Genomic DNA, 27,273 nt, shown 5'->3' with positions numbered 1-27,273 from the left:
ATGTCATGCACATTTATAAGAGCGCCAAGTCAGCAAAACTGCACTTTTTGCATGAAACGAAGAGGAGAGAGAAGGAAGTAGTTTCACCATGGTGAAACTCCGCTGGCGTTGTTTCCCACGCGGTGAAACAGGATGAAATCGCCACTGAGGACTAAATCGTTTCACCATCTTGCATGTGATCCAATCATTTTGCAGTAATTAAATGCTTTGCCCAGCCTAGGAAACATCAAGGTGAAACTCATGCATTGTGGAGGTTGTTTCATTGTTCGTTTCATTGATGCTCTTTCAGCAGATTTGTTTTGAAAACAGTGCATTGAAACGGGCCATTGAGACTGGCCTAAGAGTATATACGCACTACCTTACTGCATGAACGAGGAATATGCCTCACCGAACAGGAAAATAAAAAAATCGACACAATCAACTCCCTTAACTCTAAAATAAATCCGCTTTATTTCTACTAGCACGTGGTAATCATTCCCCTCTAGCGCGGATCATTTTGGTTGCAATCCATCCGATTCACACGGCTTGCTCGACACAAATGCTGCACGCGCAACGATTCATCGGGTCAGAAATTCAGAATGAACCGCGTCGGATGCACGCAATGCAACGATACGTATCGGAATGGACAGTTACAGGCACAATCAGGCACTTTAACCCAAAACAAGCTGGCTGCATCCACCGTTTTGCTAGAGCGTGCAGTGTCCAAATTTGGAGGTATACTGACAGACCGAACCCACCACCAAAGGCCACATTCAACTTGAAAAGTCCTCATCGAGAGAGTTTCTTTGTAACCGCCGGTTTCACCTAAAAACCAAAGCCATATTTGTGAAACATCCTTTTAGTACGAAAAATCGGCCTCGCCTCTTTATTAGAGTTTCTCTCCTGAAGTTCTTTGGCAGAAATTGTCTGAGAAACTACAAAAGTTGCAGTTCAAACCTCTAAAAAATTCCTGCCAAATAAAACCATCTCTATATCTCTCTCAAGAGCCACTCAATGAATGTTTTCTTCATATACTTATGTTTTCGAAAACCGTCTAACATTATTCAATGGTTTATCATAAATTTTCTTGTGTGAAAAAAAATCATGATAGAACTACTATAGATTGAAGTTTGAGAGAGATGTAGTCCCGCCATTAGGAAAAAGTGAGATGATAGTTTTACTGTGTGTTCAGTTCCGAAACTACTACAGATAGGCTGAACTCAATCAAGATTTTTGAGATGGGATGGAATAAACTCATCTCGTATTTGGTTGAGGAGGTTCGGCCTATTCCAGTTCCATGTTTGGTTTGAAGTTTTTTTTAGACGTGGATGATCTAATGACTTACCAACTTTGTGGGGCCCATGGAAGCCTATCAACTCTCTTCTTCAATCTACCTATAGCAAGTCACCCAACATGCCCCAAGCTCCACCCACTAGAGCTCGTCGTATCCTCGAGCGAGTCTCAATGTCGTGCCATGACCCGTGAGCACCACCCCAACACCATGTCGCCTGCTTTGTCCTTGACATCACGTTGCACCCAACACACTCACTTTGCTTGGTGAATCTCCATTGTGCTCCTAATGCCGCATCGCTTGCGGGAGCTTCACCGTGCTTCTCACGAGAGCTTCTAACGCCATGCACGCCTGCTCCACTCGCGAGAGCTTCGTTGCACTATGAGCTTCTCCCGTGGGAGCTCAGTCATGCCTACGAGGTCCTTTGCATCCCTGAGCATTGCCCCCATGTCGCGCCCGAGCTCAAACAATGGCAATGCTCATGCCCACATATCCACACGAGGAAGTGGGTTCAATTGTTTTCTCTGTTTTGGAGAAATATAATGAACCCACGTCTAAGGGAGAGAAGTGTTGTGTTGGAGTTCCTAGTCACGGTGGAAGAGAGGAAGGATATCGCAGGGTAGGAGGAGGAGATCCGGTGCAACGGGGCAGCCTTTGCGCAGCGGTGTTATGGGGAACGGGAAAACGGCAGTGTTGCGAGAAACAGGGGGAGTAGGGAAGAGACGACACCAGTTTGTAGCCAAACTAGTACAAAGAGATAGAGGTAGGAGAAATTATTGACACATAGATGTTATATTAAGTGTATATTGGGGTTAATGTATTAATGATTTGTTGTAGCAACTCTCAAAAATCTCCAAATAAAAAGTATTGATGATCACCTATACCACTATATTAGAGATAGATTATTACTGAACTATTGGAAATGCTATAAAGACGGGAGAGAGTATAAGAGGAGTTGAGGACCTAGATAGAATACCTTAGGCCTTGTTCAATTCAAGCAAAAATCCATAATTTTTCAAGATTCCCCATTACATCAAAATTTGCGGCACATGCATGGAGCATTAAATATAGATGAAAATAAAAACTAATTACACAGTTACCTGTAAACCGCGAGATGAATCTTTTGAATCTAGTTACTCTATGATTGGACAATGTTTGTCAAACCCTAAACAAAAGTGCTACAGTACCACGAACTAGAAGTTTTTGCGAACTAAACAATGCCTTATATGGTAAAAAATTTGAACCATCGATTCCATATATTTCAAGATGGAAGGAGTACTACGCAAAAAAAAAAAAAGATCATGGACTCATGGTCCCCTATTCTTTGGCATCCACTATTCCCTTGTGCGCCTTCCCAAAACACTTTCATATAGAAGTTATTAGAGTATATGGTCAAGAGAGCCAAGTGTGTTTAGCTACAAGTCAAACTATAAGAATTAAGTTATATAATAGTTTGTCTTCTATTTATCTATAAAATTTATCTATCGCTTACTATATATTTTCATTCTCTTTCATATTCTTTTGACGAGAATCCCTAGTGCCTACGCTTACGTGCCTAACTTCCTTTCTCTTCCACGTCAGCGAATTGTTATACTTGCTCTTTAAAAAACCCGCCTCCATACCATGCGGACGGTAATCAGGACTTTGCGTCCACCTGTCATCAAGAAGTCCCTCTCCGTTCCCTCCGCACCGCCCGGCTCGGCCACTCCTCGGCGCGCCACGCCACAGGGAGGGGGAATCTGACAAGCGTGGCCCACATCCCGGCGGCTTACACTCGGCTCCACGCCTCCACCACCGCGCGCGCGCTCTCTCTCTCTTCGTTGTTGCCGTCTCCACACTTCCACAGTCCCCACCCATCCACACCCATCGCATTTTGGCTCTCCGCTTCCGTCACACCTCCTCCCTCCTCCTCCTCCTCCTCCTCCTGCGGCTGCGGCCCACTACATATACCATCATCACGTCGATGCGCCGCTCCGCTGGCATCGCCATCGCCGTCGCGCCGCCGTAGACGGCCTGACATTTTTTTGTTTATCCCTTTATTTATCATCCCAATTTCCCACAAACCCCCCCGCGCGCGCGCGCGGCGGTAGGGGGTAAAAAACAAAGAGAGGGAAGGATGGCGTCGGAGCCGGTGGCGCGGGCGGTGGCGGAGGAGGTGGCGCGCTGGGGCGCGATGCGCCAGACCGGGGTCAGCCTGCGCTACATGATGGAGTTCGGGGCGCGCCCCACGGAGCGGACCCTCCTCCTCGCCGCGCAGTTCCTGCACAAGGAGCTCCCCATCCGCATCGCGCGGCGGGCGCTCGACCTCGACTCGCTCCCCTTCGGCCTCTCCACCAAGCCCGCCATCCTCAAGGTTGTTCCCGTTTCTTGCCCTTCTATTACTTCTCTGTGATGAATTCGGTGCTTGGGCGGGCGGTTAGTTTGATTCCTCCTGCGCTCAATTTGTTGCGGGGGGGGCGGTTTCCTTGCTCGTCTCTTCCGCTTGATTGAAATTTGGGGGTTCGGGCACGTTTTGCTTCGGTTTAGTTAGCGTCGTCTGCACATCTTAGTTTTTGGGAACGAAGGCCGTTTCGTTTTTCGCGAGTAATATGGCACTTGTTTATGTCCTAGGATGTCCACAGTATTATAATAGTTATTTTATGATACAGTAATCTGCATTTAGATTTTTTTTATAATATATTAATAATGTGCCTGTTCCATTTTATATCTGCTGCCGGTTCTTACCTTATCGGGGAAGAATAACATGGACGATGACAGCTATTATTGTGGACATGGTCCCGTTCCTAGATATTCTATCGGTTGTCCTGAATTACCTTTTGCAACTTTTTGAGCCTGACATATTTGTGAACTACTCCTATAAAGGATTGTATTAGTTCCGGTTAACATGGTAGTTGTCATGTCATTTCGATCTCTCCATTTCACTAAAATACACCATCAAATCATTCATTTCAATTCCAACCAGCTTTTTTTGAAAATTAAGTGTCACTTTAGCTCTTGTAGCTGCACCATAGTTGTATCCTAGTATAATCAGGAACTTCGGGGCATCCTTACCTCCCAAATTTCGGACATTTCGCTTCGAGAATCAGATTTATCTAATCCTATTGGCTTCTCAAACATTTCGCTTCGAGAATCAGAAGCACAGAGACTTGCATGTTGCAAGTTTTCTAAAGTGGAATTCACAGAGTTGAACAAGCTAGCAAATTCTTGCATGTGAAAGCATCCATTTACGGGACTAATTTTTGGTCTATTTGCCTCTGCTAAGGTGAGAGATTGGTATGTGGAGTCATTTCGTGACATCCGGTCCTTCCCAGAGGTGAGGAACCGGGAAGATGAGCTCGCCTTCACCCAGATGATCAAAATGATCAGGGTGCGGCACACCAATGTGGTGCCCGCAATTGCATTGGGTGTGCAGCAGATGAAGAAGGACTTGGGAGGTCCAAAGGCGTTCCCCCCTGGAATCCAGGAGATCCATCAGTTCCTTGATCGCTTCTACATGTCAAGGATTGGGATCCGGATGCTGATAGGTTAGTGAGCTTAGCATTCTCATCTCTCATGTCCAGTTCTCAGAAAGGTGTTTGGTGAGTCTTGGTAAGATTAGCACTTTAGGTATTAACACACTGTTGATAAAAAAGCAATATGTCTACAGCCCTAATTTAGCTATCTGTTACCTATGAAAGTTACCTTGCTGCTACTGCTTTCTTTCTTGCCCAAAGAAGAACATCTGAACCTGTCATTCTGTCTGATAGATTTCTGAATGATGTTTCAGCCCTTATTTATTTGGAAACTTCAGTTTGGGTGCAAACATATAGGCGCTATAATTTTTGACATAATTCTGTTGTTATAATAGTTAGGAAATAAAAACTGTATTTCTTGGCTGGATACCAGAAGTAACTGTTGTAATGTTCCTCAAGATCTAGTAGTTAATGGATAACCAATTATACTATTCCTTCATTTTAGACAACAACGGTTGCCATATGGTTACTTTTATGATGTCAATTCAAAAAAGGACAAAAAGAAGCATTTGTGCTTCAGCTTTTGTCCTGATATGGACTAACCGTTCTGGTTTGCTTGATCAGGGCAGCACGTCGCTTTGCATGACCCTGATCCAGAGCCTGGTGTGATAGGGCTTATAAACACAAAAATGTCACCTATGACAGTAGCTCGAATTGCTAGTGAAGATGCACGTGCTATTTGCATGCGGGAGTATGGATCATCTCCTGATGTTGACATATATGGTGATCCGGGTTTTACATTTCCGTAAGTCCCTATACTGAAGGCTTGCTCCCTGCATTTGCTTTATTAGATGCCATCGTACTTTAGTTCAGGATTCCAATGCATCTCTTGACACATTTGAGTTTTCTTCTTCCCCATCTTTTTTAGTGAACATATTGCTTGGCTTGTTTGTACCTGACATTTAAATTGATATTCATGTCTTATTATTGTGTGTTGTTAACCATTCTACTTGTACTTCACTCTCTGTAGAATAATCTTTGGCTGAACTGTAATAATTTAGAGCCTGTAACTGCTGTGAACACCTGTATGTCCTGTTTGCAATGCATGATGGAAAGGGGTCCTGTTGGCCCTGGAACTCTAAAAGATCTTTTGTCTAACAGAAAAGTAAATCGTGGAGTCTCTCTGAATGATATTCTGAGCTATTCTTGAACTCTTGATTGCAGATATGTTACACCACATCTACATCTCATGATTTTCGAGTTGGTGAAGAACTCCCTTCGCGCGGTACAGGAACGGTATATGGATTCTGATAAGCTTGCACCTCCAGTTCGAATCATAGTTGCTGATGGAGCAGAGGACGTGACTATTAAGGTGTAACTCTACGTCTCTACCTAAGATTCCCCATTACCTTTTCTTACTGTGAAGTTTGTAGTCTCAAACATGTTTTGTTGTTGTTTTTTTTAATAATTCACAAGCTTGCAGTTTCCATTATTTTCATGTATATGTTAATTTATCCTTCGTAGTGCTTGTGGTAGGCAAAGGAAACAAAGTTAACTGTAGAACTAAACTTGTGAGTTGTCTTTAAATCTGAGTGATGTTGACCTTTGTGAGTCTTATATGTGCCTGGAAGAGAAATAGACATTGTTGTCGTGCGAAGTAGTTTCATTTTTGCAGCTGACCTTGATCTTGATGCTGAACTTTTCTTGTCTTGGCATGGTTCCATGGTGGTACTGGACTACTGGTAGCCAAATGAGTAAAAGAGATTTAAGGGAAATTGAGTCCATTTATTTTTTGCTGGCCTAAGGATACAAGACCCATATTAATAGTCACCCAGCAATGTCAGCTGATTTTTTCTCTCTTATTATAGCCAAACGCAACTAGCAGAGACGTAAATGAAGCGCCCTTTATGATGCTAACAGATAGCCAATCCAACTTATTGACCAAAGCCTTTTGTTAGACTTTTCTTTCATTAATTGTGATATTCGGCTGACAAACTTGTATCTTCTGCACCTATATCAGCAAAAATCAATAGTTTCAATTATTCATGATCTGGTATGAAGTATGAACTGTTCGACTAAACCATACTTTTGCAGATTAGTGATGAAGGTGGTGGTATACCAAGGAGTGGCCTCTCAAGAATTTTCACGTATCTCTATAGTACAGCAGAAAACCCTCCTGATCTGGATGGACATAATGAAGGAGTAACTATGGCTGGATATGGTTATGGGATCCCTATTAGTCGTCTTTATGCTCGATATTTCGGTGGGGACTTGCAGATCATCTCTATGGAAGGATATGGTACTTAAACCTTTTATATTCAGATACTGAGCACACTAAAGAATGTGGCTGTATTCATCTCTCTTTGATTTTCATAAATCAGTATGAACTTTAGACTTTCTGAATGCTGATTACTCCTATTTTGTAAAATGCAAATGAAGGTTAAAATATTGACACATAAACCTTGGGAAGTTAAGCATATATGGCAATTCTTCCACATTATTTTAGCTGTCCTAATTTGCTATGGGACCTTATAACTCTGATGATGAAATTGAGATGTTCCATTAGCATCAATTACTATATTGCTGCATCAGTTTCCATCTTACAGAAATGCAGCATAGCTACACTCTTGTCATTCAGTTGATCACTATTATTTTTTCTGATTTCATGTAGGAACTGATGCTTACCTCCACTTATCACGGCTGGGAGATTCAGAGGAACCCTTGCCTTAACCGATTCAGAAGAAGCCATTCGATTCAGAAGCAGCCATTCCTGTAATTAGGACTCTATTGCTTTCTCAATTACTGTGCTGGTATTATGCAAATATAGTTCTGATGACCAGCCACCTATAGTTTCAGCTGTTGGTGTCCTACTTGTTGTCTTTGTTGTTCATTCATCATCTTGATGGAATGTGATTATGATTCAGAATCGTTTTGCTTCTAGTTTGTACTGTCATTATAATTGTTCGACCTCCAAAAATAGTTGCCGTCGATCACCTGAGGCATTTAGTTTGAGTAACGGGCTCCTAAGCATTTTTTTTTAGTTTCAGACCACCCATGAGGAATGATCTTCCACTGAAATCATTCGGGGCTCGTTCGTTTTGAACCGTTTCAAGCCAGGATTCATTCCAGTTGATAGAATCGTATACAAATATAAACTAACTATCCAGCCGGAATTATTCCTGGACGTCAATACCCAGGAAACGAACGGGGCCTCGATTTGTTAAAATGGACTGGCGCGATGGAGAATGTGTAATTCTTTGAACCAAATGCCTGCCAGATATGAGATTGATTGTTTTTCCCAGGCAGTTGATTTCATCCGTATCTCACAGGCAATCTGTGCGTCGACACATCAGCTTCAGAGTGCAACATTACTGGTATCCAGTTATCATGCACATATGGCGTGGATTTAGTTATGTTGGACCCTGTTGACGACATGTTGACCAGGACTCCCATTTCACTTTTTTTTTTAGCCTTGCTACGGTACTCTCATTGCCTTCTGAAGTTAAGATATTTTTCTAAAATGAAGGGCTCCTAATTCACAATGTTACGGTACTCTCATTACCCTGTGAAGGTAAAATATTTTTCTAAAATGAAGGGCTCATATTTATTTGGCCTCTTACATCTCATTTTTCAATATTTAAACTTTTTAATGTAATGAAATGTATATAAAAAAATAACCATTATAGTGCATAATAAATATTATTAGATCAATGTAAAATATATTTTTAAATAAATGATATATATTTTTATAATAAATGACATATAAATGTTAGTAATATTTTGTACTAATTCTGTAGGATACATTTTGAAAAGTTTGACTCATTAAAACGAAAATGTGTAATTATTTTAAAACGGGAGTCTTAGCGAACTTTTGTCTCTGGCTGAAATCGCGAACAGAAGGTTGAATGCTGAAATTGCGCAGAGTAAAACAGACCGGGCTTTCGTTACACGGAAACAATACAGACACTAATTGATCTGATCCATTCAATTTAGCGAGTCGCCCTAGGTCTCTAGGAGGTTCCTCTTCTTTGTCCCTGCCTCTTCTTCGTTTCCTTGGCGGAGACGGCGCCGGCGACAGCGTCAGACAAATTACGACTCCACCCGCCCCGACGGCTCCACCGCACCGCCGGCGAAACCCTAAAGCCTTAACCGCCCATCGCGGATGCAATGGGAGAGTGCGCGCCTACGGCGGCGGTCGCGACGGCGTCGACGGCCAAGACGTCAGTGTGGTGGGACATCGACAAGTGCGCGGTGCCCCGCGGCCGCTGTGACCCGCACCGCATCGCCCACAACCTCATCGCCGCGCTCGCCTCAGCGGGGTACGTCGGCCCCGTCTCAATCGCTGCCTACGGCGACGCAGCCCGGGTACCCCCGCCCGTCCTGGCAGCGCTCTCCGCCACCGGCATCTGCCTCAACCACGTCCCCGCCGGTACAGTACACACAGGCTCTCCCCGCTCCTGCTCTCAGCCCATTGCCGCCCAGTTGAATTCGCGCTGCTAATCGAATCCCTTTCACCTGACGATTGGCAGGGAGCAAGGACACCAGTGAGAAGAGGATGCTTGTCGACATGTTGTTCTGGGCATTCGACAATCCTCCACCGGGCAACTACTTGCTTATCTCAGGCGATCAGGATCTCTCTGATCTCCTTCACAGACTTAGGATGAAACGCTATGATATCCTGCTAGTACGACCTCCCAATGCATCGTCTCAGGTGCTTGCTGCTGCAGCTAAGAAGGTCTGGCTCTGGGAAAACCTTACAGCAGGAGACCTGCTGCTACCAGAGCCGCCGCCTCCAAGAAGTGTGCTAGGTTGCAAGCTGCATCTGAATAGTTCAGATACCTTGAAGTGTTCACATAGCAAGGTTGTTGTCGATTATGGCAAGAGTGATTGTAATGGAAAGGAAGGCAGTCAAATTAGAGCGAGAACTCTTCAAAAGTATGTTAAGAAGGCAAGTTATTCATCTACTCCTGAAATTAGTCAAGATCGTGTAGTGCCAGCTGGTGGAGTTTCTCAAAGTTCTACAGGAAGGACACTGAGTGAGGTTGACCACTATTCTGTTTCATCATTATCATCATCAAGTCCTGACTCAACAAAACGTGCAAAAGCGAATACCTCACTTCCATTGGAAAATCGCACTTTGTCCAACTTGTCGTCTCATAGACATGTCCTGTCTACTCATCCACAAGCAGAAGCAACAACCCAGCCTGTCCTTGCTGATAAGCCTGGCATATCAACTGGGTGTTTGCCAAGAAATGCTGCTCTTAATTTTGGTGCTAGTAATGGTCAATGTAATCAAATGTCTCAGCATTTCAGATGCTTTGAAGCACAGAGTAAGCTTCATTCTGAGTTTACAACAGGCAATTATAAGGGAAAGGCAGTCAATCGACATGTGTCGAAGCCACTTCAGATATATGTAAAGAAGACGACAAACATCACATTTGGTTCTGCTAACAAGCCAGTTGGTTCAATTGGGGTTCCTGAATGTCCTGTAGGAAAGAGTACGATTGAGCTAGACCAAGCTTCTGTTTCAGCATCGGCAACTTCTACTCAGTCCCATTCATCAGCTCAAAGGCCTATAGCTTCTGCTCATTTGCATCAAGTGAAAGCACCACATGAATCCATCCTTGGTAAGAAGCCTAGCACATCAGTTGAGTTGCATCAAGTGAAAGCACCACATGAACCCATCCTTGGTGAGAAGCCTAGCACATCTGTTGAATTAGTGAGAGTACCACATGAGTCCATCCTTAGTGAAAGGCCTAGCACATCAGCTGAGAATGCATCAAGAAATGGGACACATGATTCTGATGTTTGTGCTATCAATTATAATCCAACATATCGGCAATTCAAATCTTCTGAAGCACAGAACAAGCTCAACTCTTGCTCTAATGTGGGTGATAGCAGTGGGAAGTTAGGAAATGAATACAAGACCAATAAAGAGCAACCCTATGCAAAATGGATAAATATTTTCACAGCTTCAGTAAGCAATGAAATAAATCCGTCTACTAGAACTTTTGATAATTCTGATGGAAGTACTTCAAGCTATCCAAGTCAATCTTTGTCAGCATCGTCAAGCTCCAAATCGCTTCAGAGTGCAAAGGTGAATGGCTCAAATCTGCTGTTATCTGATCAGATACCTTTACTTACTGATAATTTGCATCAGGATGGAGCAACCTCCATTTTTGGTAAGCAGAATAGCACATCATTTCAGTGTGCTGCCAAAAGTGGAACTTTTGTTTTTGGTGCTAGTAGTGGCCAGTACCATCAGACATATCAGCAAGCCCAGTCTTCCCTGCCATCAGAGCAACATAATTCAGGTACTAGTATAGTACATGTTCATTCTGATTCGATAGATTCGCATAGAGGCAGCTCTGCTTCGCCATCAGTTAAGCATAATGGTGTTCCTTTTGCACAAACACAAACATGCTCCAGTGGCTCAGCTTTTGAAGGTTTGGATGATATTTGCAATAGTTTAAGCAGACTGAATATTTCTGAATGTCCTCAAGGAACTACTGAGACCAGGCCTCAAGGTCCACGTACTAATGGTCCTTCAATGGGAATGCCAAATAATTATGGACATCCTGTAGGTTTTCACGAGAGCAGATCATCTTTTCACTTGGATTCTAACTCCAGCTGCAATCTGAATCACTCCAGTGACCCTCAAAGTGGCCAACCTCCTTTCAGTGACTATACTTACACTGTCGGGCACCAACCTAATATATCCAGTGATATGCAAAGCTCTGAACACTCTGAAGATAAGCCAAGGCATCTGCCAAATTCTGCTGAGCCTGAAGTAGGAATAATATTGCAAGCGTTGGACATATTGAAGACTGAAAAGATATTCCCAACAGAAACAAACATTGCAGACTGTATATGTTATGGAGACCTGAATTTAACAGGTTTTGATGTTAAGAAGGCTCTTGAACTTGCCATTCGACGTGAAGCTGTCGTTATGAAGAAATTACTAAATGACATGCCATTATTTGTCGCAAAAGACGAGAGCCTCTGGAAATGTGTGAATGTAACAAATACCAAAGCAAAGAATCCCACAGACGAGCTAGAGACAGTTTACAAGTACATTTCATCCCCCGATGGCCACTCTGCAATGATGAATTCTCAGTCAAGGTTAGTATTTGTACCTTCTCTTGTGCTAATCATTTCATCATTTTATTCTGGAATGCCAGCAACATATTTGCATTTCCTTTTTCTGGTATAGGTACCAAGCTGCAATGATCTTGAAGAGATCGTGCATGCAGCAATATGCACTGGGCGACATTCTGCAGGTTCTGCATATCGTTATCGTTCGAAAGAAATGGCTTGTGCCTCATCCTTCAGGCTGGCAGCCGCTGTCCTTAATCACAACAGCGGATACGGCAACTACTGATGCTCCAGGAAAAGTTAAATCTTCTTTTCCTGTGATCTGTCTCGGATAGATATCTTGATATGCACCGATGAGTGGCAGCCAGAAAAGATGAAATGATTAGTCATAATTAATAGTATTAAGTTATCGGGTAGTTTTGTGTGACAGTGATAGGTCACAATCAAGGGAAGTATCAAAGCACGTGAATACCCTGTTGAATTTGCCCCAAATACTACTGGAGCAACAAATGTCCAGCATTTTTGCTATCAGCGTAGTAAATTCTATATTATTTCGAGAAGAGCAAGATAATAAAACACAAAAAAAAGCTCTCTTTGGTGTGTCTCCTGAGTGCCTCTGCCACAATTGTGCCTGAGGTTGGATTGAAGTTGGGTCTGTGCATCTATTACTTGCGGAATATCATCATCCTCTCATGCTACGACTCCGAGGACCAAAAGTATGGCTTCGTATTCTCGTCCGTCTTCAGATAGTGTCATGTGACTGTGTTTGCCAAGTACAATACCTCAGCTGCACTTTTTTCAGAGTGATGCGAAATGCTTTGATGCACTCCTATAGATTCCTCGTATGATCGTATCCATATTGTCGGGTTGCATCAACGAACAGCAGCGGTGCGATGATGTTCCATGTGCAGTGAAAAGACTGGCAGCTGAGCTCGTACATTCTTTTTGTAAATTTTAAATAGGATAGATAGGCACGGTAGGACAATCTTTATAAGTTATTTTATATATAATAAATAAGAAAGACGAGACGCGGCTAGTCTGCAAGTGCAGACAGAAAATCAGAATTACAGACGATAAACCCCCCTTGTTCTGCTGCTGCTCGAGCCTAGAGAAATTCTACCAGTAAAATGATCCTTTCTTATGGTTGGTTATGAACGATGCTCTATCTGCAAGAAGACCGACGAACCCAAGACGATCGATCAAGTGTTCATGCCTCCGGCGTGCGGCGCGGACCTGAGTTCCTCCAGCGCCGCCCTCGCCTGGTCCTGCAGCAGGTCGATCCGGCGCAGGTACACCTCCAGCTCCCGGATCCGCTGCTGCCGCCACTTCTCCCCTTCCATCGGCACCCCCGCGATAGGGGGCGGCGGCTCCAGCCCCAGAAGCGCCGTGCTGCCGCCGCCGCCGACGGTCAGCATCGCGCGGACCATCTCCTTGAACATCGCCGCCAGGATGGGGTTCTCGGCGGTGCTGCTGCCGGATACGGCCGTTGCCGCCGCCGCTGCTGACAGCGCGCCCGGCAGCCCCGAGGGTGGGTCCACGCTGAGGCCGCAGCCGCCACCGTCCATGACCGACGCCGCGGTCACCTGCGGGAAGGAGGGGAGCGCGTCCTCGGTCATCACCGGCATCTGCATGGGCGCCGGCGGCAGCGCGAGCGTCTCGGTGACCGCGTCGGCGGGGAAGTCGCCCGTGCGGCGGCGGCGGCCACGGCGTGGCCTCGAGGTCGGGGACTTGGCGGACTCCCCGTTGGCGGCGGCGGCGGCGGCAACGTCGATCCCAAAGGGGGCGATGGCGAAGTGGCCGTCGTGGGCGACGCCGCCTCCCTCGTCGTCGGAGTCGCGGCCGTGCTTGTCGGAGGCTGGGCGCCAGATGGTGCGGGCGATCTCGAAGATGGCCTGCTCGTGCGGGGAGCGGAAGGTGAATCCGGCGCCGGCGACGCGGAGGCGCTCGACGCAGTTGCGGTACTTGCGCTTGAGCCGGCGGATCTTCTCGACGAGCTGGTTCTTGGTGAAGCCGGTGTTGAGGCGGCGGCGCATGTCCTCGTAGAAGGGGGTGGTGTCGTACTGGTGCGACGCGAAGGAGGTGCCCCGCTGCGCCGTGAACTCGGCGAAGGCGCGCAGGATCACGATCTCGTCCTCGTCCGTCCACAGGCGCTGGAACAGCGGGCGCCGCTCCCCGGCCCCGGCCCCGCTACCGGACGCGGGGGCCGCTGCTGCGGGGGCGGCGACGGGGGAGGAGGAGAAGACCGGGTTGGGGTTTGGGTCGACGGGGAAGTCGAGGTCGTCGGAGTCGCCGTTGCCGTACGCGTCGGCGTCAGGGAAGGAGGAGGACACCATGGCTCCGGCGGCGGAGGGGTCGTCGACGGTGGGGATCGGATCGGATCGGATCGGGGCGGGGGGTCGATCGGCTCGAGTCGGGAGCTAGGGTTGGGGGGGGGTTCTGCTGGATTGGGCTCGAGCTCGACCGCTTGCGCAGTTGCGCTTTGCGTTTGGCTTTGGGTTGGCTTGGTTAGCCTACGCGGTCTATGGTTGGACCGGGTCTAGTAACCTGTTCCCACGCCCACGCCCCGTCCTTCTCCTGAATGAATTGGCTGCACCGCACCACCACTGGAGGTGGGCCAAATCTTCCGGAGATTGAGGCGGAAATTGCGAAGCTGTCGAGACTCCTAAATCTATTGGGCTCCCGCCAGCAATGAGAATGAATAGACACTTCACAATGGCAGCCCATACTCAGCCTAGGCGAAACCAACATCACGATTATTCCTCTCCAAAAAAAAAAAAGAAGAACATCACGATGATACAGTAGCAGCATAGGGGTACATATGTTCCCCCAAATTCTTTTGAAAACATCTAGTATATATACCCTTTAATAACATGTACATGTTATAATACATTATTATAAACAATCGCTAGTCTGCTATACATTCACAACTATTTTATCATCGTTTGGTGATCTAATTATGTTATGTCCATATTGATAAACTATATCGTTTTCGTCTGTACCCCCATGATTAAAATCCTAAATCCGCTAATGTACTGCATACATCGTAAATACATGTATTTACTTTGAATTGTCCTAAGTCAAATTATCAAAAATTTGATGGAATTTATAGAGAAAACAATATTATTTATGATATCAAATAACTATATATGTCTTAGATACATTATGCAATGTTTTTATATACTCATTTAAAGCCGTAAATGTTAACACACTTGTCTCAATGAACTTGAGAAAACTTATAATAGTTTGACCTAAGATAAATAAGAGTGCATGTCACTCTCACAATCTACAAAAATTTGAAGCCTTACATTATGGCAAATCATTTCATGTCTCCTTGGCATATTTTTTTTTTGTCTTTAGTGCGCTTTCAAAAGAGTAATGTGGAAATTAAGGAACCGAAGAAAAGAAAACACATTTTCCCCGTTGGGAGCGTTATATATACTCCTAGACCAGAAAAGAAAACACATTTTCCCCGTTTGGTGTGCTCGTTTTGAGTCGGAGACGGCCGCCGGGAAAGGGAAACAGAATCTCCTCGGCGATGGCATGAATACTGCCATGTAAAAATTGCCCAAACAACCGGAAACTCTCCTCTCTCTCTCTCTCTCTCTCTCTCTCTCTCTCTCTCTCTCTCTCTCTCTGTTGTGCCGTGTAAACGTGCTGGTGTCCTCCGGCATAGCAGAATAACGGACATTCCCACCGCGCAACAACAACAACGTTATGAAGTAGTCGTGTCAAAAGAGCCCCGCACGAATAATGGGTTAGGAATTGGGATTCGGGAACTTGACATAGACGTCGTCATGCTATCTTTTTCTAATTATATCAGCACTACTTTTTAATTATAAAATAATAATATATTTTTTTCTCAAAACAAATCAGCATCAGCAATATCTTTTTTGTTTTCAGCCAGCCGGACAAGTAAGAACCCCGGTGCTACGCATTCGACCTTCCATTCCAGTAGGATGAGGAATAGTTACCGGCCTCAAACAAGCAAGCAGCTGCTATCTAGAGACATATAGGTGTAGGTGTGCTAGCTATATGTTAGCTAGTGCAAAGTCCAACCCATGTTGCCAAGATAGTATATATCTTTATATCTTGCAAACAAAGCAAGCAAATTCTATCGGACCTCTCTTCACTTGGCATGCCAAGCAAAAGCGATAGCAAGCTGCAGTGCGTGTGTGTATATTCGATTGTGTGGAAGTAGAGATCGACTGGACAGAGACCGGCGGTGCAAGAACCTCAAGCTATGCATGTGTGATGTGTCATCCCCTGCTCTGCTGCTGCTTGAAGCATGCAGAAAGGCCACCGACTGATCACCGATCGATCCGTGTCGCCCAGGAGTGCAAGCAATGCAAACCAAGCAACGCCCGCCGCCCGCCCCCCCGGAAACAGATCGATCGATGATCCTTCCAAGCAACCCTTCCATTTCCTCCTCGCGCTCTCCCCCGTCCACACGATGCATGACGTGCCCGTCCCTATAAATCGTTGCATTGCATCGTACCATATGCATGATTCCTACTCCTATCCTATCTCTCGCCAAGTAAAGCCTGCTGATCGAGCACAATTGCAATTGATTTGCAACTAATAACCCGCTGTCACACACAGCAAGAACACAGAGCAGCAACTGCAATTAATAACTAGCAGCTAGAGGATCGATAGATTATCCATCCATCCATCGACCGACCGATCAAATCAAAGAGGATATATACACTATATACACACATGGCGGCGCCACGGAGCGTGAGCGTGAGGGTGGCGGACCGCGCGCTGCGAGGCGTGGCGGACCTGATCAAGCTGCTGCCGAGCGGCACGGTGTTCATGTTCCAGTTCCTCTCCCCGCTGGTGACCAACAACGGGCACTGCGCGCTGGCGCTCAACAAGGTGCTGAGCGGCGCGCTGGTGGCGCTCTGCGGCGCCTCCTGCGCCTTCTCCTCCTTCACCGACAGCTACGTGGGCGCCGACGGCCGCGTCTACTACGGCGTGGTGACGCCGCGGGGCCTCCGCACCTTCGCGACCGACCCGGACGCCGCCGCCAGGGACCTGTCGCCGTACCGCCTCCGCGCGGGGGACTTCGTCCACGCCGCGCTGGCGCTGCTCGTGTTCGCCGCCATCGCGCTCCTCGACGCCGACACCGTCGCCTGCCTCTACCCGGCGCTCGAGCTCAGCGAGCGCACCATGATGGCCGTGCTCCCGCCTGTCGTTGGTGCCGTCGCCGGGTACGTGTTCATGGTGTTCCCGAATAACCGCCATGGCGTTGGGTACCAGCCCACCACCGCCACCGAGGACTTCCAGCACAAATACTAGCCGGCCGGCCGGGCGGTTGGTTTGCAGCGTATAGTCTCTGTCTCTGGTCTCTGTTCGAATGCGTACGCGTGGCCGGCGGGTCTCAAAATCAAAAGAGTCGCGGGACTCGAGGCAAAGTGTGTCTTTGCATTGTCTGATTTATTTGCTTGGTGGTATGGTGTGGTGTGGTGTGGTGTTCATTTGGGTTTAATTTATTTGTTATCAGGTCTGTTTGTATAGATTGACTGATATACGGTGGATATGATACATGCATATGGTTGCGCGGCGCGCCACAATGTTCCATCCTTTTAGAGCAAGCTCAATGTATATGGCAAAAGTAGTCCATAAGGAGGGGTCCAGTATCAGTAGTCCATAACTATCTCCTCTTTCACAATGTTCAACCATAAGGTGGAGCCCACTAACACATAAAAAAAAGATAACCAACAGTCCGGCCGGCCATTGCAGCAAGGTAGGAGATAAGGGAGAGAGAGAAAGAATTGTTTTTCTATTCCTATGGTCAGCCCATAAGCATATGGATAGCTGATGCTATGGACTACCCTATTGACTACTCTCACAGTGTATCAACCAGTCTATAGAGAATATTTAAAGGCTTATGGACCACTTTTGCAGCACATTGCGGTTGCTCTTAATAATGAGCTTGTTAAATAAGATCAAAACCGTTGCTTTTCTTGTCCAAATAATTGAAGCGTGCTAGCTTTCTTCATTGGACGCATCTTCATATTGAACTTTACAAAACTGCCTGATGAGATGATAAGAGATGCGTCAGTCATCCGCAAAGAAAAACCCTGAAACTGCAGGCTCTCTGTCTGACTGCTTGACCCGTTTCCATGCACGCCTCAGCTAGTCAGCTTTTGCTTGCACTCAACGCTGCGTCAGCGTCTGGAACACTTCAAGTTAGCTGCGTCGTCATCGCCACAAGTCTAGTGTACTGCTGTACTCGCAGCAAAGACAAGAAAGTATACTACTAGCTTGCTGCATGCATCCTCAGAATTAAACAAGCCTAGCTACAACTGCGGTGGACGACTCCTTTAATAGTCACCCCTTCTCCTCCTCCCTATACTTACACTTACAATTAATTAAAAAAAGATAAAAAAAATGTTGTTTCCAGCGAAAGCCGGAATAATTAACCCAATAATCGTGTACACTGCTAGCTACTGCTAAAAAGGCTAATGCACGGACGTCGATGCCTGCCTTGGCCGGCGTGCAGTGGTCCGGCGGTCATGTGGCGTTGATCAGTCACTCATGCATAGGCTAGCTAGTCGTCGTCCTTCTTGATGATCACCCAGACGGCGTAGATGATCCCCGGCAGGTAGGCGAAGAAGGACAGGATGAGGCAGATCCAGAACTCCAACTGCACGTACACGTACGTACGGGGCGCATGCACATACCAAAAACAACCACAATGCAAACAAAAAGGATTATTCATCGATCAGCACGATCGACGTGAATTTGATCAAATTCCCTCCGGCGGCGTGCGTGCGGTGTTGGTCTGTTCCTACTTCCTACGACGACGATACGTCGGACGTCGAGCTAGCGACAGGCAGGCAGGCGGCGGATCGTGGACGAACCTTGAGGCCGTGCTTGAGGAAGACGCCGAGCGGTGGGAGGATGATGGCGAGGATGAGGCGGACCAGCGTCACCGTGTTGTCGTCCGCCATTGCTGCTGCCGCCGCTGGCTGATTGCTAGCTAGTAGTGCTGTGGAGGAGGCCGGGAGATCGTCGGCACCGGAGAACGGAGATCCTTGTGGTGGGCGTGTCGTGTGGGCCGGGGAGCCAGGGCCAGGCTGCAGGCCGGGGTCGAGGAGGTCACGAGCTGAGGCACGCACGGACAAAACTGCGACCCCATTCCGATCCGCGGGGCCTGCTGCATGCCTTTGGTGTCTGTTTTGTGTTGCCTTCTTCCGTCTCTCTGCGTGTCCTTTTACAGCCTCATTTCTCTGCCTTTGGAGGTGAGAAATAAAAGTAACGATTTTTTTTTTATTTATTCTATATACTATTGAATCCATATATTCCTCTCACATATTTTTGAACAGCGTGAAAATAGATGATTAGCTACTTGTTCGTTGCTAATGACTATTCTCTCTTCTACTTTTTCACTATCCACATCATAATAGCTAGCCAAATAATTAGCCATTGAAAATGTCATAAGGGGTCATAAGGGATCAGCGAAACCAACGTGATTAGGAAATGACGACATGCATGCTGCCATTTCTCTAGCGACCTTTACAGATCGTAGCACACGTTAATGGGCATGAAAGGCACAACATAGCCATGCCGGCTGTCGTGCAACCTAGGCAGGCATCTAACTCTGTTTGTGCTGGCCTAATAAGCTTGGCAGCCCGGTAGCCCATTCCAGCCGCCCGAACAGCAGTTCATCCCAGTACAAAATTCTAAAAAAAATTGTCAAAAAAAAGTTCAGAAATACAATTGATTTTACATAGATTGAACTCAAGCACACTCACAGAGCCGCAGTTGATCCTAGCTTCCGCCACCACCCTTAGGGGCGCGGGATGGTGGCTTGACCGCTCCTAGGTGCCACTGTCGCTCCTAACTAGGAGTGAGTGGAGTGGTCTTAGGGTCGGGGGACTAGTGCTTTGCCGCTCGATAGAGTAGGGACTGGGAAGCAAGAGCCCGAGGGTGGATCATTGTCAGGATGAAGGACTGATGCTCAGCTATTTGACGAAGTGGAGAGAAAGAAGGGAGAGATGAGGGGGTGGATCGGCGTCAGGGAACGGCTGCTTGATGAAGCGGGGAGGGAGAGATGGGGGAGGAGGGGCAATGAGGAAGAAGAGGCAGACAAATATAAGGAATATTGAGGAGTTACACATGATAAAAATGATAAGGGCGTATTATGTTAAGGGTTATAGTTGCTCCAGAGTGGGTCTAATAGGCTGACCCCATGCCATGCTCGTGTTAGCACACCGTGTCGAGGTCTAATCGAGCCTAGGCACAACACTGGGTTGTGAGCCGAGTCGGCACAAGCACAAACCTTAGTAGGTCGTGTTCTCCTCGGACCAGACTTTATCAGGTCGTGCCTCGTGCACCTGTTGAGTCCAGCCCTGTTGGATATGTATAGCCACAGGGAGGGTAGTGATCACTATACAAAATATTTTAGGAGATAGCCCCTAATTGATCAAGTTAAGCATTTTAGAGGTGTGCCTCAATAAACGGCTAGATTTGTCTCAGATAAACACTAGCCTTTGTTAAACATTTATAGATGTAAATTGTTGGAGTTATGTAAACGGGATATCCCAAAGCATGGCCTAAGAGACTACCTAGCTAGCCACAACCTAGCTAAACATGGCCTGCCTCTACTCCTCGCCCTCGAGCCATACGAGGGCTCCCTCGACCTCACACTGCGTGGTGCCTTCGACCACCTATAGCCATTGTACTCCACCAAGTACAATAGGACGATAGCTAACCCTCCAGCCCTAGGATAGAGTGTCACCTCGATCAGCACCCGTTGATGGAAAAGACCACACCAGAGTGCAACTACGTCACCCAACGTGGCTCAACACCGACAAGTTCTGTCGAGCCTGATGGACGGCGTACGATCATGCCCACCACAACATGAGGACACAATGGAAGTCAGCTCTCCCACTTTGATCAGATAATATGCCCCTGATCCGACCCTAGGAGATTGGGGAAAGAGACAACCACTCTCCCCATACAACGACATCATGACTTCTCCCCGAAGAAGGGAAATGCTAGGATGGAAGCCACAATGACACCAAGAGCAAGCCATATTGGGCATGGGAGTTAGTGAGCAACCACCACTCCCGTTGCGCCACCATGGCTGGAGTAGTAGCACCACCGTAAGCCATGCCTTAGCGTAAATAGCAAGCTCAAGACGATCATACCCTGATGTGATGACAAGACTAGATGGACTGCTTAACAAGCACAGTAGCTTCTCCCTCTCTCGAGCTCCTAGCCACTCGGGCTGGGAGAACCCTACTCCTATGCATGTAACCTAGCCCTTGCAACTATAAATGGGAGTCAAGCCTTCTTCCAAACGATTGACTTCGAACGATCGATCTCTCATTCCTCGAACACTTCCTACCCGTAGGACCGTAGCTTACATACCTCTTGTTGTAAGCCTTTTGGAGCACTTTGGTATTGAGGAACACGTACTCACATGTCTTTGGCACTGAACGTAGAGCTTCATCCTAAACTAGTATAAATCTCTTGAGTGCTAGCCATCGAATCCTTTGAGCAGCGTGGCGATAAATTAACTGGTCGATTCTTAAAACACTGATATAAACTCTTAAAAAGACTATATCTATAAATCAGCTATTTACACAGAGTGTCATCTTATGACGCATGTCTCCATTAATCTATCAATATAGATGGAACAACTTATCTTATGACATTCCTTGGATGAAAAAGTACGACTGATAATTTCAAGCAAAGAACTTACCAACTATATTTTTTCAGCTAAGGAACAATGTTTTTCTGTCATAACAAATCAGTATCCGCATGAGCACAAACCAAATTACTATTTTTCGAGGTGGTGTGTAGAAATTATTCAATTCATAGATGTGGTACTGTTAACATACTTATCCGAAGAAAATAATTGTCTAAATATTTTATAAATTTTATATAAAGCTAGATAAAACAAACTTTATACCAAAATATTAATGTGATCGACAACTTTATAGTTGACAAGTTTGGTCAAGGTCCTCCACTTGCTTTAGTTTGCCTGGCCTTGGTGCTTGAATGTTGGTGTGTTTGCTCTCGACGAGGCTATACTTCAGTGATGCTGCTCCGCACCATGTGGGATGCCTGAAAACATGCTCTGAGGTGTGCGCTGGGGGCTGAAGTAGCATGTTCGTTTGAGCTTATCTGTTTAGTATTTCCAATCACTAGTATAATGCCTATGCTAACGCCACGTTTTTTTAGGGAATGCTTTTAAAAGAACTAATTTGTTTTTGCAGAGTTTGTCGTTTATATTATTTTTATATCTCTAGACATATTTACATCCTCCCTAACTCCTTAACCAAATATTGGATATTTTCAGAGATGTTGTCATAACATTTATTTGCACGACTCACCAAAATGTCAGCCACGAATTCCCTCCTCAGCGATGGAGTGGTGTGCCCTATCCACGCCGCCGTGCCCTATCGACGACGTGTTCTGCAGGCATTGGTATAGCGCGATGGAGCCGAAGCCATCATCCTTCGAAGCCCTCGATCGGTGTCGTCGATGTGAAACACCTGGAAGCCCTGAGTCACCGTGGCAGCCACGGCCGAAGCCGAGCGCGACGGCTTGCGGGAGGCAGGGGTGAATGTCGCCCCGATCACTGTGGCGGTGCGTCGAGGGAAGGCTGCTACGTCAATCCGACAGGCTCAATGCCCTGATCCAGCCGGCACGTCGACACGAGGACAACCACGATGTTGATCCGCCTCTGCCTGCCGAGAACACCGGAACTCTTCCATCAGGCCACCTATGCCGATGACCACGCCGTGCCTCCTCGGCGTTGGGGTGGGATAGGATTCGATCTCTGCGCTCGTCACGTCACCTCGACGCTGCGGTCGTAGATCGTGGCGTAGATCACTGACGCGCTCCTAGAGGAAGGGATGCGGAGATCGTGGCGGCAGGCGGGGTGGATTCAAAATTGATTTGAATTGTGCTTGACCTAGGTGGACTGATCGTGGAAAGTAGAAAAGGGAGGAATTTTTTCGGTGGGTGCCGTACTCGAACCCACGGTGTTGGGCGTCGCGATCATGAGGGCCGCGCGAGCGTGGATGAGGGAGAGCGGGGAGTGGAAAGCCTCATCAAACTTTTATTTTCAGCCGTTGCATCCGCAATAGGTAGACTGTGAATTGTTGATCTTGAAGGAAGAAATTAGCTTAAACAAATTTTCAATTATAGTATAGATGACTTTTGATCCAAACCAACAACCACTGTATTAATGGGGTGCAACGTAGCTCATGACGACAAACAGGCCCGAGCTGGCTGGGTTTTCCTATCCTATAGCTAGGCACTAGGCAAAGGCAACCGTGAGGTGTTTTGTCACTCGTCAGGGAAAGTTGCATGCTTGGAGTACATGACCATGACATAGCTCGGTATCAGTGATGATTTGCGGTTGCGGCAGGTGTCAAATTTTGGGTGGCGGGTGGCTCCAATGTGTCACATTCGGGTTGCCGGGGCGTCCATGTCCACTCGCAAATTAACCGAGATTGACGACGATTTCTGCAAGGAAAAGACTACAACGTTTTGGCATAGCCTGCCAGTCCTGTCTCCTTCGCAATTCGAGCAGTTTCCTTTTTTTCCCGCTTCGACAGCGCACAGACACTGAGGTGGTACACTACAACTGCAATGGGCCAAACCGATTCTATATCGAGATCCACGTATAGTCAATCTCACAGTAACAAGCCCACACACGGCACGGCATCCACCACCGCCACCGTGAACAGGGTGGATGCTATATATGATATACCTCCACTCCCTCCAGCTCCTCCCCTCCCGTTCCAACTTCCAAGGCCTCACTTCTCCCCACAGCGCGCGAGGCGATCAAACCGTCACCGTCCGCGGCCCGGCCATGGCGTCGTCCGTGCTGCTGGTGGCCTCGGCGACGGCGCTCCTGGCGCTGGGACTACGCCGTGGTGCGCCTCCTGTGGCGGCCCCGCGCCGTGGCCGGCATGTTCAGGGCGCAGGGGGTCCGCGGGCCGCCCTACAGGTTTCTCAGGGGCAACAACCACGACGTCAGGAGGATGAGGGCGGAGGGCGATGCGCTTCGGCTGGACGTCCGCGACCACAACTATCTCCCCAGGGTGATGCCTCACTTCCTCACCTGGAAGCAACAGTACGGTATGCCTGTTCTTCAGTCATATGTATACTACTCCTAGGATATAATAAAGAGTATAAGACTACTGACTAGATAGGACATCAAGTATCATACTGTACGTCTCCCGATGTCTCCAGTCTCCATATGTTAGTTATGAATGCTCTGTTCGGCTGTTCCTGCTCTGCTTGAGATATTTTCCACTACTTTCATGCTAGCACTACTTTTCTGTACTACTAGTGTTGCTAAGGGAAAAACTGCACTTGGCTCCAGTATGTAGTATAGGGATGAACATATCTTACTCTTCACTGAATCTAGAGACAGTGATAATATACAGTTTCCATGGTCATGGTCATGGCTTGATACAAGTATTGATTAACTCTCTACTCTCTAGTATGTAGTATAGGGATGAACATATCTTACTCTACCTCCTCCCTTGCGTTTTCGTCACAAAATCAATCAACCATGCATGTCCATATGGAATGACACTGAAGGTTTTCATTCTACAACTTTGTCCAGGAGGGCCCTTCCTGTACTGGTTCGGTCCACAGCCCCGAATCTGCCTCCTCGATTACGAGTCGGTAAGGCAGGTTCTTTTTAACAAGTCAGGCCATTTCTTCAAGATCGATGCGCACCCGACTATCCTGGCATTGCTCGGCAAAGGGCTGGTTTTGGTGGAAGGCACCGACTGGGTACGGCACCGGAGGGTAGTCAACCCAGCTTTCGCTATGGACAAGCTCAAGGTGATAATGATAACCTGATCGGTTTTCAGCACACCCCTCCAATTTCTCCACTGGTTTCTCAAACTGCTTTTATGTCTTATTGGTTCTGTGATGAAGACGATGACGACGACGATGGTCAGCTGTGCTGAGCCATTGATCAAGGAGTGGGAACGACTGGCATCCAGCAATGAAAGCAGGGAAGTGGAAGTGGAATTCAGCAAACTGTTTCAGGACTTGACGGCAGACATTATATCACATACTGGTTTTGGAAGCAGTTATAAGCAGGGCAAAGAGGTTTTCCATACGCAGAGGCAGCTCCTGGCACTCGCCGTGGCAACTCTCCTCAACGTGCAACTACCAGGACTCAAGCAAGTCAATATATTTCTTAGTTAGCACTCAGCAGTAATGTTACTTCTTCTATACATCCTACAAATGTTTGGTTGACGAATTCTTTACTTCCAGGTATCTTCCTACTAAAAACAACAGACTGAAGTGGATGCTAGATAAGAAGATTAAGACGATGCTCATGGCAATCATACAGCCCCGGTTGGCATCCAATGGAGGTGGATATGGAGACGATCTGCTCGGTCTCATGCTTGAGGCTTGCCTCACAACAGAACAAGGAGAGAAAGGAGATGAGTTGACCCTGACCCTGACCATGGATGAGATCATAGACGAGTGCAAGACGTTCTTCTTTGCCGGCCATGAGACCACATCCCGTTTGCTTACCTGGACAATGTTCTTGCTCAGTGTGTATCCAGAATGGCAGGAACGGCTAAGAGAGGAGGTCCTGAGAGAACGTGGAAAGGAAAATCCTACTGCAGACATGCTTAACAAATTTAAAGAGGTATGGACAACAGACCTTGAATGGATTCCCCTATCTACTTGTGACTATTGCAATATTCATAATATTAGTGTCTTCATTTTTTTTGAAGGAACTATATTAATGTCTTCATCACTAGACTAATGTGACATATGACCGCGCAGTCTTTAGCTGTTGCTAACATTCAAGATTGACATTGCAGATGACGATGGTGCTCCTTGAGACACTGAGACTGTATACTCCTGTTATGGTCATGCTAAGAAAGCCTATCTCCGATATAAGATTGGGAAGCCTCAGCATACCTAAAGGCAATGGAATTGCCATACCTATTCCATTTCTCCACCGAGACAAAGAGGTTTGGGGTGACAATGCCAATGATTTTGATCCACTGAGGTTTGAGAATGGGATCACAAATGCAGCAAAGACCCCACAGGCTCTTCTGTCATTCTCAATAGGACCAAGATCATGCATCGGTCAGAACTTCGCAATGTTAGAAGCAAAGTCAGTAATGGCCATGATCCTGAAGAAATTCTCCTTCACACTTTCCTCAAGTTATGTGCATGCACCTGCAGATCATATAACGCTTCAGCCTAAGTTCGGTCTTCCCATAGTTTTGAGGCCACTGGATGTATGATGCTAGCTGAAAATTTTATGTCTAAATATGCATAAGATCGATGCCAGTATTTAGGACTTAGTTTCATCCGCCAAACAGTACGCCTAAAGAACCAAAACTTGTTGAAAATGGGTAACTTTCTGGGACTTTATGCCCATACTATGTATACAATATACGATGCTACATAAAACTTTGTATTCAGAGTTCATTCTGAGTTGAATTACCTGAGTTTACAAACTCTTGCCTGGACAGCTATGCTGAATTACAGATCTTTTTACTGCCTATAGATTTGCGGATTCGGATTCGGATGGTTGCCATGATTTCGTAGGTAGAGAAGCACAGAATGTGCATTTATGTACAGTAATCCCAAATGTCACTTGTTTTTTTTCTCTCCGAGGAAAGTACGGAGTAACAGATTTCAAAGGACCGAACAAGGCGACTAGAGAGGAGGTGAATGGAAGCCAATTCAAGATTTCTCTTGAAATGATCACCATTCTAAAATCACCTTCAAAAACTTAAAATACTTCAAGCGAGATGCCCTCGAGCCAACTAGTAGCTGAATGTTTACTTGGAATATATGGACACCTCTACACATCAAGAACCGGTGCAACACCTAAAACCCGGAAACGACGCTCTCCACCTCCACCACAGAAAGGCAAAAGCCCAACTTGAGACCCTCAGGCCAACGAGTGACCGAAGATTGAGAAAAGTTCCTTAATTAGTACAGTGGCACTCAAAACAAATCGAAGAAACGCAAGAAACACACAGAACAAAATTGCTTTTTTTTTTTCAGTGATCAAAACAAAATTACTGCTGTACTGGAAATCGGCTTGGCCGATTGGGCTACTCGGCCTGGCCGATTAGCAGACGCTGGACCGAGCAGCACTGGAGTGGCGAGCACCGTGGCAGGCGAGTTCCTGGCGCTGGGCGAGTGCTACTGCTACCCACGGGCGGGCATCGTTGAGTGCAGGGCGAGCACCCTTCAGCCCACCTGGCCCAGCACTGGGACGCACGGTCCACTCGGCGTGAAAGCCTGGGTGGGCGTGGGGGTTAGATGCACGGCACGGCCTGCTCTGTGTTTGTTGGGTTGGGTAAGCGAGGCTACCTATCCACCTATAGAGAGCACTCCTTGCTACAATGGCGATTACCGCTAAAAGAAGAACTTAGTCTGGTTTGTATCAAGGCTAAGAGCAGAATTGCAGGCCCTTTGAAATCT

The 27,273-nt window shown here is 46.8% G+C and overlaps 5 protein-coding genes and 1 pseudogene across 7 annotated transcripts; 4 read left to right on the top strand and 2 right to left on the bottom strand.

Moving 5' to 3' along the window:
* LOC8080774 (pyruvate dehydrogenase (acetyl-transferring) kinase, mitochondrial) lies at window positions 3,304–7,710 on the top strand. The gene is made up of 6 exons (XM_002467758.2): window positions 3,304–3,623; window positions 4,533–4,794; window positions 5,347–5,527; window positions 5,947–6,094; window positions 6,817–7,021; window positions 7,394–7,710. The coding sequence occupies exons 1-6, from the start codon at window positions 3,387–3,389 to the stop codon at window positions 7,450–7,452; spliced, it is 1,092 nt and encodes a 363-aa protein (XP_002467803.1). The 5' UTR covers window positions 3,304–3,386; the 3' UTR covers window positions 7,453–7,710.
* Window positions 8,720–12,510, top strand: LOC8082600. Of its 2 annotated transcripts, XM_021450335.1 has the most exons (4): window positions 8,720–9,151; window positions 9,252–10,819; window positions 10,883–11,844; window positions 11,936–12,409. In XM_021450335.1, the coding sequence occupies exons 1-4, from the start codon at window positions 8,890–8,892 to the stop codon at window positions 12,150–12,152; spliced, it is 3,009 nt and encodes a 1,002-aa protein (XP_021306010.1). In that variant the 5' UTR covers window positions 8,720–8,889; the 3' UTR covers window positions 12,153–12,409. The 2 variants fall into 2 exon arrangements, with proteins under 2 accessions (XP_021306010.1, XP_002467802.1); XM_002467757.2 differs by having other exon boundaries at window positions 9,252–11,844; window positions 11,936–12,510.
* On the bottom strand, window positions 12,794–14,553 carry LOC8080773 (probable transcription factor At5g28040). The gene has a single exon (XM_002465175.2). The coding sequence runs from the start codon at window positions 14,148–14,150 to the stop codon at window positions 13,017–13,019; it is 1,134 nt and encodes a 377-aa protein (XP_002465220.1). The 5' UTR covers window positions 14,151–14,553; the 3' UTR covers window positions 12,794–13,016.
* On the top strand, window positions 16,259–17,397 carry LOC8082599. The gene has a single exon (XM_002467756.2). It carries the CDS (start codon window positions 16,534–16,536, stop codon window positions 17,113–17,115), a length of 582 nt encoding a protein of 193 aa, XP_002467801.1. The 5' UTR covers window positions 16,259–16,533; the 3' UTR covers window positions 17,116–17,397.
* Window positions 17,431–19,020, bottom strand: LOC8080772 (hydrophobic protein RCI2B). Its single transcript, XM_002465174.2, has 2 exons — window positions 18,684–19,020; window positions 17,431–18,466 (listed from the first exon to the last, which is right to left on the bottom strand). Exons 1-2 carry the CDS (start codon window positions 18,771–18,773, stop codon window positions 18,371–18,373), a joined length of 186 nt encoding a protein of 61 aa, XP_002465219.1. The 5' UTR covers window positions 18,774–19,020; the 3' UTR covers window positions 17,431–18,370.
* Window positions 23,657–26,294, top strand: LOC8080771 (annotated as a pseudogene). Its single transcript, XR_002448079.1, has 5 exons — window positions 23,657–23,925; window positions 24,419–24,642; window positions 24,739–24,989; window positions 25,084–25,468; window positions 25,647–26,294. The product of XR_002448079.1 is annotated as a cytochrome P450 709B2 (transcript).

This window comes from Sorghum bicolor, chromosome 1, assembly GCF_000003195.3.
Source record: "Sorghum bicolor cultivar BTx623 chromosome 1, Sorghum_bicolor_NCBIv3, whole genome shotgun sequence".
Taxonomy (NCBI): Eukaryota; Viridiplantae; Streptophyta; class Magnoliopsida; order Poales; family Poaceae; genus Sorghum; species Sorghum bicolor.
This window is presented reverse-complemented; position numbering and strand designations above follow the sequence as displayed.

Excerpts from the sequence above, each read along its gene's own strand:
- LOC8080774 (XM_002467758.2), top strand. The coding sequence starts at position 3,387 with ATGGCGTCGGAGCCGGTGGCGCGGGCGGTGGCGGAGGAGGTGGCGCGC. Across the intron at positions 3,624-4,532 it reads CCAAGCCCGCCATCCTCAAG|GTGAGAGATTGGTATGTGGA; the intron begins GTTGTTCCCGTT and ends GCCTCTGCTAAG. Across the intron at positions 6,095-6,816 it reads CAGAGGACGTGACTATTAAG|ATTAGTGATGAAGGTGGTGG; the intron begins GTGTAACTCTAC and ends ATACTTTTGCAG.
- LOC8082600 (XM_002467757.2), top strand. The coding sequence starts at position 8,890 with ATGGGAGAGTGCGCGCCTACGGCGGCGGTCGCGACGGCGTCGACGGCC. Across the intron at positions 9,152-9,251 it reads CCTCAACCACGTCCCCGCCG|GGAGCAAGGACACCAGTGAG; the intron begins GTACAGTACACA and ends GACGATTGGCAG. Across the intron at positions 11,845-11,935 it reads ATGATGAATTCTCAGTCAAG|GTACCAAGCTGCAATGATCT; the intron begins GTTAGTATTTGT and ends TTTCTGGTATAG.
- LOC8080773 (XM_002465175.2), bottom strand. The coding sequence starts at position 14,150 with ATGGTGTCCTCCTCCTTCCCTGACGCCGACGCGTACGGCAACGGCGAC.
- LOC8082599 (XM_002467756.2), top strand. The coding sequence starts at position 16,534 with ATGGCGGCGCCACGGAGCGTGAGCGTGAGGGTGGCGGACCGCGCGCTG.
- LOC8080772 (XM_002465174.2), bottom strand. The coding sequence starts at position 18,773 with ATGGCGGACGACAACACGGTGACGCTGGTCCGCCTCATCCTCGCCATC. Across the intron at positions 18,467-18,683 it reads TCCTCAAGCACGGCCTCAAG|TTGGAGTTCTGGATCTGCCT; the intron begins GTTCGTCCACGA and ends GTGTACGTGCAG.